The sequence below is a fragment of the Elephantulus edwardii genome, unplaced genomic scaffold, assembly GCF_000299155.1.
Source record: "Elephantulus edwardii isolate Elephantulus edwardi_28Jun2011 unplaced genomic scaffold, EleEdw1.0 scaffold00306, whole genome shotgun sequence".
In the NCBI taxonomy this organism is placed as follows: Eukaryota; Metazoa; Chordata; class Mammalia; order Macroscelidea; family Macroscelididae; genus Elephantulus; species Elephantulus edwardii.
The window spans coordinates 2,205,389-2,221,218 of NW_006400056.1; the positions used below are offsets into that span (position 1 = coordinate 2,205,389).

Below are 15,830 nucleotides of genomic sequence, written 5' to 3' on the forward strand. Positions count from 1 at the left end.
CTCTCTTTTTTGCCAAGCTACAATGTCTCTTAAGCATCTATGAGTTTTGTGACTACTCTGGTGACATAAGGCATTACGTATTGTGTTGTTCACCAAAAGTTCAGTGGTTCTAACTCAATAGCTGCTCTTTAAGAGAATGATAGGCAGTTTCCTTCTGTAAAAATCTGCTGTTATGTGCCATGAAGTTGGAAACAACTCAAGAGTTGACCCTCTAGTGGATTTTAAGAGGCTGTAAATTACATGGCAGACTTCCCATTTCTCTCCTGCTGAGCGGCTGGTGATCTGAACTGCGAGCCTTTGGGTTGGCCACACAACCTGAAAATTGGATGGAGCATCATTCTGAGTAAAAATTAACTTGACAGCAATGGGTTTTAAGCAGCCATCAAAGGTTGCAAGTCTGTGTCCTTGGAATCACCAGAGAATCACCTTCATTAAATACTTCTTTACTCCTCCTCATGTTTTCTTTACCTTCTATGGCTGTCCAATGTCAGCAGGCCAAAGTATAAATTTTAGGCCAAATATCTCCAGCATCCTTGCACTCATGCCCTGACCACAGATGCTCTTCTTCAAGGATATCATGGATATGGATAGTCATTTCCCTAGGTCTACCCTCTACTAGCTAGAACGCCCTTCCCTTGCCTCTGTCAATATGCATATATCAGCCACCATGCTCACCAATCCCCATGTATGATTGCCTCTACAGAATATCACGTTGGGTTATAGTGAGAGGAGGACATAGGTGTACTATTAGGCACTATTACTATACTAATAGAACATAAAGTATTATTAGGTCAAACAGGATCCTTTAAAGAATGGATCCTGTAAAAAAGGAAGGCACTGTTGGGATTGTAAAATGGTACAACCATTCTGCAAGGCAGTTTGGCATTTCCTCAGAAAGCTGAACAAAGAAATTCCATATGCTCCAGCTATTCCACTGCTTTGAATATACCCCGAGAAAATGAGAACCAAAGCACAAATGGAGACTTGTACATCAATGTTCATAGCAGCATTATTCACCATTGGAAGAAAAGGGAAACAGCCCAAATATCTAACCACAATCGGATGGATTGAGAAATATGGTACATTCACACAATGGAATACTACGCAGCATGTAGGAGCAATGATTTTATAAATCAACTACCTAACTTGGGAGGGACTGGAGAGTATTGTGCTAAGTGAACTAACTCAGTTCCATCAGGAAAATAATGTGTAAGACCATTATCGTAGAATGTGTATGAGGATCCAAAGGGGGAGGGGGGAGCAAAGGGGTGAGGACAGTTTAGGGGTAGGGGTGGGAGAGTTAATCATAGGGTCAAACAATCTGATAAGTGGAGGGAGGGGTGGATAAAAGAAATGGGAAAGATCTGGTGTGAAAAACAATGTATATAAAACTTCAAAAGTAAACCAATACAAAATAAAAAAAAATTTTAAAAAAAGCAAAGGGCTGTGTAAATACTAATTGGTTTACTACTTTCTCAGTAGTATGCAAATAAACATAGTATGTTAGATATTTAACCATTATTATCTAAGTCACAGAAGAGTTTATTACTTCTTTTTTATTTTAATAATCTGACAAACTGGTATTACTAGTTTTGAAACCTACAGAAAATGCTTTCTCCACTCTCTCAATTGCACTCACAATTTTGTTCATGACTTTGTTCTTGATATGCACCCACTGCACCTGGGCTACTCACCAGAAGCTTTATCTCCACAGACCACGCAGTACTCTACCACCTGGGGCCGCTGGATGTCGGCTTTCCCCAGCAAACGCTCTACAGAAGCAGAATCTGTGACGATCTAAGGGATATCAGGAAATAAGCAAAAGTGTGGCTTAAAAACCAGATCACTAAGAAAAGTAATATTTAATGGTAAATTCCTAATCCTGGGTTTCTAAGTAGAGACTCTGAGCAGAATAACAGAAAATTCTACCCTACAACCTCATCTGTTTCTCGCAATGGCCTTGCTCCTCACTGATCGCACCCCTTCCACGGATGTTTTAAGATTGGCCAAGATCTCCATTCACCTGGGTTCTCCTGTCTGGCAATCTCAGCTATACAGGATAGGAACCACAAAGGAAACCACACATCGTTCTCCAACATGGTCATCTGACAGTTTCTATATTCCCACAAAACAGCTTGTATGCAAAGAGGTGTATTTAATACAGTAACAGTCAAAGCCAAGCTCTATAAATTAAATAACTAGGTTTCTGACTGAGCCAGTTAAAGGAGTTGTTGTTGTGTATCATAGAGTCAGAATCGACCTATATCTGACACTCCAGCAGGTTTTCAGAGGCAGTTAATCAATCACACAGGAGGAGACTGCCCATCCTTCTCCCGCAGAACAGCTGGTGGCCTCAAACCACGTGCCTTCTGGATTGCAGTGCAGCTTCTTGCTGTTAGGCCACCAGAGTTTAAGGAGAGAGGACTAAAATATGTAACCTCTGACATGCTATTTTTCATCATTTATACCAATGTAACTAGTATCACACTTATACGACTGGAACTAGTATCAATATGAAAATAGAGGGGAAAAAAATTAACTGGTATTAACATGTGCCTGAATGTGAGCCAATGAAAAACATTAAATTTCTTTTATGTATGGTGGAAACATATACAGAAATCATTACGTAGAAATCATATACTAGAAATAAGAAGGAGGAATTCTGACTTCAGATGATTAAAACAGAGTCTACTATCTGTTTTATTTACTAAGGTGCCTCAAAATAGGATCTCAGGAGAAAGCGAAATCCTAACATACTGGTGTTCTAAACTGAGTTCCATCAGAAGGAAAAAACCAAACAACCCCCCCTCCATTTTTCCTTCTTTAAGGAGATTCTTCACAGCAGAAAGCCCCAAAGAAAGCATCTTGATGCTAACTAATGGCAGAAGCCTCAAGTCTTTCCTTAAGTTAGGAAATGTATGCTTCCCATTCTTAATGTGCTGACTCAGAATAGATTTGATAGCAATGAGTTTAATCTTATGCTGAAAAAGAACCCTACTTCCTTTTAATCTCTGACTCCAATCTTCCTTGGACTTCTTCCTGTGGCATTCAGCTGAACCTCCCTGCCAGAACAGGGAGAACAGGGCAGAGATGGTGGTGATTGCTGAGGGAACCAACAAAGCCCAGCAGCCCACAAGAATAAGAAAGAATAGGACATGCACACCCATGTTTATCGTGGCTTTGTTCACAATAGCAAAGAGTTGGAAACAACCCAAGTGCCCATCAACTAACAAATGGATAGAGAAGTTGTGGTATATTTACATAATGGAATAGTATGCTGCATTGAAAACCAAGGAATTCTATCTCAGTCACAAAAGGACAAATACTGCATAGTGCCACTGTTGTAAAACAGGACTGACCCTGGGGTTGGGAAGAGACAGAGAAAGATGGAATAAATAATGTATACTGCATTGAAACAGATGAAGGAGAAAACTGTTTAAAAGGGATATGTGATTAGGTTTTATTGTCGTAACAGGAGTCCAGAACGAAGACTGCATAGTGGAGTGGATGTGGATTGTATAACAATGAAAGAATTTTTCTTTTACTTTTCAAAGAAAAGAGTGAACGGGGGTGGAGGGAGGAGTGGGCAAGGAGAAAAGTGCAACAATGAATGAATGGAAATCCAGTCTCTGTAAATTTTCATTCAAATTAATAATAATAATAAAAAAATCAAACTAAAAAAAGAAAGAGTGAATAGGACAAGACTAAAGACCAGGGTTAACAATGTAGGGCAGGGACAAGGTCAGTCCTATGAGTATTGTGTGGGGGTGGGCCAATGGGTACCATCCTGTGGTCTCAGCAAACCTTCTTCAGGGGTTTCAGGGTCACTCACTCAAGGCCAATATCCTATAGATAATGATTTTTGCAAGCTAATTTCCTCTGAGCACTGTACTCGGTGCCTCTCTGAGTCTAGCCACTCATCTGTGGATTCTTTCTCTTATTTTAGTCAAAGCAGCAACCTCCTATGTTTTCAGGTTCCCTAAGAGCCTTTTAAAGGAGTTCTGGTGGTCTAGTGATAAGAAGTGACTTGAAGGCGTGTGGTTCAAATCCATTAGCTGCTCCATGGGAGAAAGACAGGGAATTTCCTCTCACGTGATTTACTGCCTCTGAAAACCTGTTGGTGGGTCAGCTATGGGTTGGTTTTGACACAACAGCACATAACAATAATGAGGGACTTTTAAGGGAGTTCTGGTGGTTAACTGGCTAAGGTGTTGTGCTGTCAATCAAATGGAACATAGTCTGAATCCACAAGATGCTTCCAGGGAGAAAGATGGGCTAATCTCTTCCCTAGAGATTTATAGCCTCTGAACACCCACTGGTGAGTCAGCTATGAGTCAGTTCAATCTTGATAGCAAAGAGTTTTTTTAAAGGGCCTTTGGGGATGGGTTTAAGCTTCAAGTCACAGATAAGAATCAGGAATAAGGTCAGCAGTCCTCACCTGGATCCTCCCGGGAACGAGGTTGTCAGAAGTGGTGAATATGAGCTGCTTGGCACTGGATGTCTCTGGTGAAGCCAGGATCACCTTTCCAGTTCCAGCTCCATCGGGGCTGGTTAGGATGAACTGCTGTTTAGGGGATCCGGAGGCGTCCACTGCGGTGACTATCTGGATCTTCTGTCCTGTCTGCTGGTCTGTCACAATCTACAAGACATAAGAAGAAGTCTGCTCTCAAGGAGCACTGCGCACCTTGTGCATGAGTAGGTGGCGCCCAAATGCAGACCTTGTGGTTCAAGATGCTGCTTCACCGGTCCATGGTGAAATGAGAAAAATAAAACCCAACAGTAAATTCTGCAGAAACAAATTTTCAAAACGCTAGTTTTATTTTAGAATTATATTTTCTTTATAATTTTTAAAATTAAAATGCTTTATTAAAAGAATTAGAATGAAGGCAATAATAAATAATACATAGATTTTAACTTAAGAAAGAATAGCATCCTTAGGGAGCTCTGGTGGCCTAGTGGTAAGAAGCTGCACTGCAATCCCAGAGGTACGCAAATCCATCAGATAGATACTCTGCTGGAGAAGGAGGGCAATCTCCTGTACCAGTCAGATCCAGTTTAACAGTGCAAGCACGCGTGCACACACACACAAATGAAAAAAAGTTAAAAAAAAGAAAGAACAGCATCCTTGACTTAGCATAAATTTAAAAATATGGGCAAACCTAACTTTTGAATGCTAGTGATACACAAAATCTAAAATCTTGGAATAAATGACTGCTTTATGGACTATCTAAAGGAAAAGTCCTGTAAATAATCATATTTAGAGACTGACAAAATGCAGCGAGTCCCTTCCTGACAAAGTGTGCACTGATTACCCTCAATGACCGTTCTGCTATCCGCTCAACCTGCAGCCACTTCCTGACTTGAACGTCTTTAAGGGAGAGATTATGCTCTACTCATGGCCAGCACAGGGTCTAGGGCATGGAAAAAAGACAATGAAAGCTTAGTGGATGCACTGAGGGCAGTGGGCACTGACTGAATGTTGCAGAGCTCACTACAGAGACCAGCTCCTCTCAGCACCAGCTGCGATAAAAAGTGACTATCGTTATTAAGATAATTATTAATACTAACTTCTCTTATACCCACTTAAGCAGTTCTTCTGAGCTGCTCCAGGCCATATTTTGCCTCTTTCCCAAAACCTCTGGCTTGAAGAACTACTCTTGCTGCTAATTAGATTCCTGGGGCTGATCTGGGCCAAGGGAAGATGCTCTGCATCTCTGGCAAGGATTTAGGTTTAGTTTCACACAGGGTTGCAGATTTAAATATAAGTGTGGCATTTGCACCATCCCCTGGCAGATTCTTGTTTTGTGAAATGGAATTCCAAAGATTCAGACAATAGGCCTACCGAATCTAATACAATAGTTTTGTCAGTGATCCAACTTGAAAATGAGACAATGTAGGCTGCTTTATAAAAAAACAACAAAAAAGTGATATAGGCAAGAAATTTCTTGATAACTTACTGTCCATTCTGTGTCAAGCACTGTTCTAGGTGCCAAAGATGGGGGATGGACAAAACAAAGGTTCTGTTCTCATGGGGCTAACCTTTTAGTAGAGGAAAAATGATGGAATGTCAGTAGGAAGTGCCATGGAGAAAACTGAAGCAGGGTAACTGAAAAGAGAGTGACACAGGGAAGGAAGCAAGGAGGAACTTTTTTAAAAATTATTTTTATTGTAATATTTTTTACGTGTACCGTCAAATCAGATCTGACTGGTGCAGGAGGAGATTGCCTCCTCCTTCTCCAGCAGAGCATCTGGTGGATTTGAACCGCGTACCTCTGGGATTACAGTGTAGCGTCTTGCTACTAGGCCACCAGAGTGCCCTTGAGGAGGAACTTTTTAAAGGAAAGGTCTCCTGGAGGAAATAACATCTGAGTAAACACTTGAATGAATGAAGCATGAATGAATGAAGCAAGATGGAGAGCCATGAAAGACATGGTCAAGTATGTTAACAGCGGGAGTCCATCCACAGCAAGAAGAGAATGGGAACATAAAATGTTCAGACATCTCTTTTTATGCTCTTCTCAATCCTCTTGGTAGAAGCATGGAAGGCATGAGACTGGGTTAGGGTTGGTTGTGTCTAGACCTAGATAGAATGGCTTGTTTAGGGTATAATATATATCCCCAAACTCAGGCATATGTGGTCTGACTTAATCTGACAGGCATAGAGTCAATGCTCATTTTATTGCAAAGAATTACTTACAATTTCTATATTATTGTGTCTATCCTTCCCCTCTTATAAGATGTCCATACTCCATTTAGAAATGTCTCCTCCAGGACAAAACTGAAAATGTAAGTAGGGGCAAAAACCATTCCAGTATTCTACTGGAATCCAAGGTGAACATCAGGCTAACAGAGATCCCGCTGACAAACGTAGATCCTATCTAATGAGACTGAAAAACATTACATTGAGCTTGTGCCCAAAATTCACTAAGGTTTTCTCATCTACGGAGGAGAGGTAAATTATTTCTTTATTTACTTGAATAAATGTTCATATTACCTGCCTGTCAGAAACAATACAGCAGGAATCAAGAAGGAACATAGCTGTTATTTTGCCATCAAGTCAGTACCAATCCACAGCCGAACCCCTAGTGACTTTTGAGAGCAGTTAATCGCAAGGGAGGAGACTGCCCATTTTTCTCCTGAAGAGTAGGAGTGGGATTTGAATTACCAGTCTTTACAACTGCTGTGCAGGTTCTTATCGCTAGGCCACCGGGACTCCCTTAGGAGCATGGTAAGAAGGGTATCGAAAAGACAAATTGCATTAGGTAAATCTGTTGTCAGGGATCTCTCAAGAGTACTGAGAAGCAGCGAAGTCAGTCTAGAAACTAAGTACACCCGATCCAGGCCATGGCCTTCGCAATTACTTGCTATACATCTAAGAGCTGGATAATGGCTAAGGATGACAAAAAAAAAACCAATACCTTTGAGTTGTGGTGCTTGAGAAGAATCTTGAACAAACCAAAACACATAAGTCTGTCTTGGAGAGGATGAAACCAATCTTCTCCATGAAGGATAGGATTTTGAAGCTCTGTCTCACTTACTTCGCGAGCATGTGGCCAGGAGGGACCGATCCTTGGAGAAGGACCATTATGCTCAGAAGGGTGAAGGGACAGTGCAGGAGAGGAAGACTCTTGATGAATGGATTGATATAGTGACTGGGGCAATGGGGGTGGGTGTGTTGGAGTCAGAGAGACTGGCTCAGGACAGAGCAGGCTTTGGAGCTGCTGTACAAAGGGTGGCTATGAGTCATAGGTGACTTGATGGCACATAACAACAATGATCTGGTCTGAGTGGAAGAAAAAGTCTCCTCAGGGATGAAGCTTATACTGAAGTAAAGCTTTAAATGAAAAAGAAAAAAAAATGTTAAAAATATTTTTTGGTTGTTACCTACCATTTAAAATTAAGAATTTTTCCATAACTCGAAAGCACTTTGCAAAAGGAGACATTCAGATGGTCAGTAAACATATGTAGAAATGTTCGAGACCATAAGCTATTCACTCAACTCAATGCTGATGAGTAGGAACTAACTCATGGCTGATCCTCCAGTGGGTGTCCAGAGGTTGTAAATAACAAGGAAGGAGATGGCCCATCTTCCTCTTGTAGAACTACTGGTGGGTTAGAATAGGTTGCCTTTAAGTAAGCTGTGTATCTCCCTCCAGACTATGGCACCAGAGCCATTTAGAAAGATGCAAATAAAAAATAACAATGCGTTACCATCTTAGTCCAGCAACATTAGCGAAGTTCAATTAAGAGAGTAAAGAACAAAAGCTAGTGAAGGTGTAGAACTCTTACACTGCCCTAGAATATAAAATGGTGCAAATACTACAGAAAGCAGGTTGGCACTTCATCAGAAAAAGCTGAAATGGAAATACCACCTGATCTACCAGTGCCACCTTCCTGTCTTTCTCACTGCCTTCAAGTCAGAACTGACTTACAGCTGACCCTCCAGTGGGTGTCTGAGGCTATAAATTGAACATAATGTGGATTGCCCATCTTTCTCTTACTTAGAGATGCTGGTGGATGTGAACCACTAGAGAGCACTATCTTTGAGTTAGCAGTGCAGCACTATGAACTGACTATGCCATTGGAGCTCCTCAGTTATCCCATTGCTATGAATATATTCTAAAGAAATAAGAGCTGTGACATAAACTGATAAATGAGTACCCATATATATTGCAGGATTATCTTAATAGAAAAGAAATGGAAGTAATTTAAGTGTCAGTCAAAGGACAAATGGCTACAGAAACTATTCATACAAGGGGCTATCCAACACTGAAGAATGATAAAGAACTTATGAAACACTACCTAACATAGATGAATCTTAAAGGAAATTATGCTGAGTGACACATATCAGTCAAAAAAGGACAGATATTGCACAAGAACACTACTAAAAAAGCTAAGAATCTACAACCAGGAGAGGATAAAATAGATGAACAGGACCTTCCAAGAATCAATTCCTCATGCACATCCAAAAACTTTTCCAACAGGGTAAAAAAATGAAAGCCACAGATTGGGAAAAAATATTTGGTAATGACATATCTGATAAGGGACTTATATCTAGAATTTCTAGAATACTACAGCACCTCAACAAGATAAACAACCCAGCTGCAAAATGGGCACAGGATAGGAAGAGACACTTCACCAAAGATGTCATTCAGATGGACAAAAAACACATGAAGAAATGTTCAAAATCCCTAGTTCTGAGACAGATGCAAATTAAAACAACTATGAAATATCACCTCACCTCAGTAAGAACAGCAAACTTTAACAGAAGAGCAAACAACAAATGCTGGTGAGATTGCAGAGAACCTGGAACCCTTATTCACTGTTGGTGGGAGTGTAAAATGGTGCAACTACTCTGGAAGGCAGTATGGAGCCTTCTCAAAAAGTTGGAAATAGAAATACTATTTGACTCAGCAATTCTACTACTGGGAATATACCCTAAAGAAACCATGACTGCCACTCAAGCAGATATATGCACACCCATGTTCATTGCTGCATTGTTCACAATAGCAAAGAGATGTAAACAACCCAAGTGCCCAAACTAATGGATAGTGAAGCTGTGGTACATTCACACAGTGGAAAACTATGCAGACAACAAAGTCTCATTACTGCATAATGCCACTATTATAAAACAGGACTGACATAAGAGTTGAGGAGAAACTAAGAAAAGAGGAGATAAATAATAAACACTGCATTTAAATAGATGAGGAAAAGAATTGTCTAAAAGAAATATATAATTAGGCATTATTTGCATGACAATACAGTAAGAATAAGAGGTGCATAGCAAAGTGGACTGGGGGAGAGAATTGTGCAACAATGAAAGAATCTTTTTAAAAAGAAAAACAATCTAGGGGAGAGGGTGTAGGGAAGAAAATGTGCAACAATGAATGAATGTATATCCAAGTTTTTGGTAAACTTTCATTATAATAGCAATTAAAAATATTTTAAAAGCCAACAAAAATAAAACAGCAAATGTGATTTGATTAAAATTTTTAAAAAGGTAAAATAAAGGCTGCTTTAAATTGTTTCACCCATCCAGAAAGGTAAACAAGCCCCTTTTTACTCCAATTATTAACTTCTAAAAACAGTATGGTTGGATTAAAACCCCAGAAAACAACTCAGAAAAACTCAAATTGCTGTTGAGTTGGAACTGACTTATAACTGGCCTTCTATTGGTTTCTGAGGATGTAGACTGCGAGATGAAATCATCCATTTCTCTCCCTTTTTTCTCGAGGTGCAGCTGATGGATCTGAGCCACCAGAGGCACAGCCTTTGCGTTAGCAGCACATTTACACAGCTGTTATGTGCTGTGGAATCCACTGGACTCATAGAGACCTTATGCACAATAGCTCTGTACCCTATCCTGAACCAGTCTGTCTCCGATACACCTACCCCAACATCTCAGCTACTGTGTCAGTCCATCTCATTCTGGGTCTTCTTCTCTGCTGCTGTCTCTCAAGCATGATGTTCTTCCTCAAGGACTGGTCCCTCTTGGCAACATGCCCAAAGTATGTAAGATGGGGCTTCAAAATCCTTGCCTCCAAGGAATAACTTGGCTTCACCTTCTTCAGGACAGACCTCTTTGGTGGTCCATGGTATGTTCAATACCTTTCTCGAGCTCCACAACTCAAAAGCATCAATGATTATCCTGTCATCCTTAGTCACTGTCCAGCTCCCTGATGCACATCAATTGTGAAGATCACGGCCTGGATAAAGAGCACCTTGCTCTCCTAGACTGATATTATTGCTCTTTAGAACTCTCGAGAGGCCCCTGGAAGCAGATTTTCCCAATGCAGTTTGTCTTTTGAGTTCCTGACTGCTGGTGCCAAGGGGGTTGGACTCTGGAACCGAGTAAGCTGAAATTGTGAACAATCTCAATTTCTTCTCCATCTACCACGGTGCTGTTGATTAGACTGGTGGTGCTCCCAGACATACTGCATTGGGTGAGTTGTCAAGGCCCTCTCCAAATTACTGAGCAACAATGATGCTAGTTTGAAGACTAAGGGGTACATAGTCTTTCCAATCACTTGCTATGGCCAAAAATTTCAAAGATGACGAGGAAGCCAAGATAGGACAAGGTTAAGACCTATTGTTCATAGGGTTGCTGTAAGTCATACCCAACCCATGGCACTTAACAACAAGAACTTTAAAAAGTATCTTCTATCTATACTCAAAGAGTTTTTATTCAAGTGAAGGAAAAAGATGGAAAGTGTTTTATATTTTAACATGATCATACTAGCCTTGTTTTATCAAATGGTCTTGAGAAAACTAAGAAACATCTGTGAAAAACATAGTTCAGGAACACAGGCCTCCTAACATGTAGTAAAAAATTATAGGATGCTTACTCTCCTCCCTATATTTTATTATCACACTAACAGATGGCTGAACATAATCAAAGTAGGTTAAAATTGACAAAAATGTTAGACACAACTCATCAAGGAGGGATAACTAGTTGCAATGTTAACTGCTTTTTCGTGGACTATTTGGTCATGGTCGTGTAAGTCTCACCAAATGACTGGATGGAATTACAAAGGTGACTGTGGTCTATCCAAGGAGACTGGACAGTCTACTAATAATGCAAATAAGGTATGGAATCCCAGCAGGTGTGTTGTTGTTAGGTGCCATCCAGTAAAGTTCACAGTGACCTTATGAATAATAGATTTGAACCCTGCTCTATTCTGCGCCATCATTATCACCTCTTACACACTTTAGTCCATTGCCGTAGTCACTATTAATCCATTTACTGAGGGTCTTCCTCTCTTTTGCCAACTCTTGACCTTTTCAGGCATGATATCCTTTTTCAAGGAATGCCTCTCCTAACAACATGCCCAAAATAAGTAATAACACTGTGGTGAACTTTTTCCAAGACATTATCTGTTCTTTTGGCAATTCACAGGGTATTCGGTACTCTTCTCCAACACCATAATTCAAAGGCAGTGATGCTTTTTCTGTCATCCTTATTCACTGTCAAGCCTTCAGGTGCATAGCAGTTGATTAGAAAGACCACTACTTGAATTAGGCACACTTAAGTCTTTAAACTGACATCACGATTCTTCAGTACTTTGGAGAAGAGACTGACAGCAGACTCTTCCAATGTTCTTATCGTTGGATTTCCTGACTGCTGGTAACCAGTGTATTGACTGTGGATCCTAGTAAAATTAAATTAATTCAATTAAATTGTGGAGCCAAGCAAAATTTAATCTCCTTATCCTCTAACTGCTGGTACCATGTTGAGTATGGATCTAAGTGAAATTAAACTCCTGACAATTTCAATCTTTTCTCCATCTATCATGACACTGCCAGTGGTAAAGATTTTTGTTTTCTTGATATTGAGCTGTAATTCATATTTCAGTCTTTGATTTTTTGAAACAAGTATCTGAAGTACTCCTCTCTTCCACACCAAGCAAAGTTATGTCATCTACATAACATAGGTTGTTAATGAGTCTGTGCTCTTTGTAAAGTCCAGCTTCTCAAATTACTTGTTCAGCACAGAAATGGCACAGGCATAGAGAAAAAATACAGCTATGACACATCTTTCTTGATTCTAAACCTACAGTCTTCCCTTACTCTGTTCAGACAATAGTTTCTTCATCTAAGTATTGATTTTATGTAATTAAGTGTTCTGGAATTCCTATTCTCAATGTAAGCCATAATTTGTTATTCACACAGTCAAATACCTTTGCATAAAGAATATAGGTGGGTGACTTTTAATCTGTGGCCCTCAGGCCAGTCTTTCATTGTTTTTGTTCAGACATTCCTCTGGGTCATATAGCCCTTGTGTACAAGTTGCCGTACAGCAGTAACTTGTGGTCTCCCTGTGTGATTTTAGGCTGAAGTTTACTGGTGTGGTGAATTGTCATTGGGTACTTACTGGCAGAGGTAATAAGCTTTTAATATGTGAGTCAGGAGGGAAGAGGCCAGACTGATCCAAGAGGTCTGAAGGCCAGAGAGAGGCTTGCATGTAGGCATAGCTAAGAAGACACTGTCCTGACTGAATAACTGTATCTGGAAAAATTTCTGATCTTAGATTTTAGTCTGTCGTATCTCTAAAATACCCCTGAGGTGGTTAAGATTGTATGTAAACTTGGCTAGGCCATAATTATCTGGTCTGACAAGTATAATGCAATTACCTCTATGGTGAGATCTGTTGTGAGCAGCCAATCAACTGAAAGATTGGCAAAGCTCTCCTGGGTTTTGCTTACCTTAGATCTTGCATGTGACTCTTGTCACCCTAACTCTGGTTCTCAGGACCTGAGCCAGTGGCCTGCTGTATGCCTGCTGTAGCCTGCGCTGTCGATTTTTGGCCTGTTCAACTCTGCAGCTATGTGGGTCAAGAGAAGCCATTTAGTCTGAGGTCTGACCTAGAGATCTGAGACTTGCTAGACTGTACAGCAAGGTGTGCTAATTCCTTGAGATGAATCTCTCCTGATATAAAAGCTTCACTGGTTTTGCTACTCTAAAAAACTCAGTCCAAGTCAAATCCAGAATCATGAAGGATTTTGGCTCATTGCACTCAGCAGAGAAGAAAAAAACAAAACATGATAAATGTAAAGAAGAAAAAAATGAGAATGACAGTTCGTGTCAGAATTGGCAAAATGGTTGGCAAGAGGAGGTATATGCCTGACGTCAACCACATGGAAATCAGCTTTGGGCTGGTAAAGATGATGCTTTCTCCCCATCCTGGAGATAGAGGAAGTCATCAGATGACTTCCCCAGTCTATTTTTACCTAGGGAAACTCAGTCAGGAGGAGAAACATAAACAAGGACATGCCAGGAATCAAGACTCCAGTAGCAATGATACAGAAAATAGGAAATATGCTCAACTCTTACCCAACATGAATCCTCATAACAGAGGGCTATTTACTGCAGTTCCTATCACCTGATACAACTGATAATTTCCAGCATTCAACAAAATATTTGCAAATGGGAAGAAAAACCATAGTTTAACAAAAGTAAAGTGAAGCCTAGGTGAGAATCAAAGTCTAATTATCAAACAAAGAATTTAAAGTAAGTTTTAATACGACAAGGGCCCTAATGGAAACTTCAGACAATATGAAAGTACAGATGAGTATGCTGAGGTAGAAATTGTAAGAGAATGGCAAAAAGAAAATGCTAGTGATCCAACAGTGTAAGAGATTTTAAAGAATATCTTTAAAAAAATAATTTACTATACCCTAAAGAGACCATAAACGACATCCAAGTAGATATATGTATACCCATGTTTATCGCGGCTTTGTTCACAATAGCAAGGAGTTGGAAACAACCTAAGTGCCCATCAACAAACGAATGGGTAGAGAAGCTATGGTATATCCACACAATGAAATACTATGCTGCATTGAAAAACAAGGAACTCATGGAATATTATTCAAAATTGGTGACCCTGGAGGACATGATGCTGAGTGAAATATCTCAGTCACAAAGAGACAAATGCTATATGGTGCCACTGTTGTAGAATGAGGCTCACATCGGGGTGGGGGTAAGACTGAGAAAAACTGGATAAATCATGTTTACTGCATTGAAGTCTATGAGAGAGAGAATAGTTTATAAAAGTATTATATTTTAGGGCATTATGTTTACCATAAGAGTACGGAATGAGGGTTGAAGAGTGGATTATATTTGGGGGGGGGTGTGCGCGGGGGTGGGGGGATTGTGTACCAATGAAGGAGTTTTACTTTTGCTTTTCAAGGAGAGGAACGAATGGGTGGATGGGGGGGTAGGCGGGGAGAAAAGTGCAACAATGAATGAATGTAATACCAAAATCTCTGTAGATGTTCATGGAAATAAAAAAAAAAAGAAAAAATATTTCCATATATTTTGCTCATTTTGTAGTTGTGTTATCACTCCATTTTATTGTGGTGACCCTATAGGAGTCAGTAAACTTTTGTTATGAGACCCTTGTCTAAAATAAATACATACATACATACACACATACATACATACATACTTTACTTTATTGTTGCAGTTGAGACTATATACATCAAAATATATATATTAACAATTTCTACATAACAGTTCATTGACATTTATTACATTCTCAAAAAATTATACAACCATTCTCATCTCCCTTTTCTGATTTGTTCCTCCTGTATTAAGCAATAGAAATCCACAGTGAGACACTTTCTAGAGCAATCAGCTACACTGCTATATGTAATTTATTAACTTAGTAGTTTAATCTCTCAAGACTTAGCAAGTTCATTTAAAAACTACTATCCCATTGCTTCATAGTGTCAATAATATAAATGCATAATTTAAAAATCAACATTATTTCATGGCAAACATAAAACTTCCTAAAAGATAGATGTGTACTGGGCCTCAATAATGAATGAATGCTAAGAAAACTGTTCAAAATCAGACTTGGTAGGCTTGGAAATGTATAAACTTCATATACACTCTTATTCTATTTCCCCAAACTTCTGCTAGACACACTTATTTCATAATATTATATAAATTATTTCCTCAAATTTGAAAAAAAATTAATACATTTCATCTTAATTTCCACACAACCCTTTTAAATAAAAGTTTTTCATGCTTTTTAATTCTTTTCAAAAGCTGGATTTCAGTATTTTCTTCACTATCTGTATACTTTTTCCATCCTTAGTATCTCATTACACTCAATTTGGCAATAAGACTTCCAGCACTGTAAAAAACTGAATTCAATAATCTGATTGCCACATATGCAGCTGAAACCTATTTTTTTTAAAAAATATCTTTTTTTACACACACAGGCAGAGACTGCTGCAAGCAAGATTCTACTGAAGATTATCCAAAAACGATTAGAACAGCACATCAGCAGAGAATTGCCAGAAGTCCAGGCTGGGTTTAGAAGGGGT

The 15,830-nt window shown here is 39.5% G+C and overlaps 1 protein-coding gene across 2 annotated transcripts in view; it reads right to left on the reverse strand.

Annotated features, from left to right (window-relative positions):
- The window catches only part of NR2C2 (nuclear receptor subfamily 2, group C, member 2), a 70,715-nt gene that overhangs the window by 21,853 nt on the left and 33,032 nt on the right, over positions 1 to 15,830 (reverse strand). For both annotated transcript variants that reach the window (XM_006901045.1, XM_006901044.1), the window contains 2 exons: positions 4,439 to 4,639; positions 1,695 to 1,797 (listed from right to left, as the gene is read on the reverse strand). In XM_006901045.1, coding sequence (XP_006901107.1) covers positions 1,695 to 1,797; positions 4,439 to 4,639 — 304 coding nt within the window. The remainder of the gene's footprint in view (positions 1 to 1,694; positions 1,798 to 4,438; positions 4,640 to 15,830) is intronic.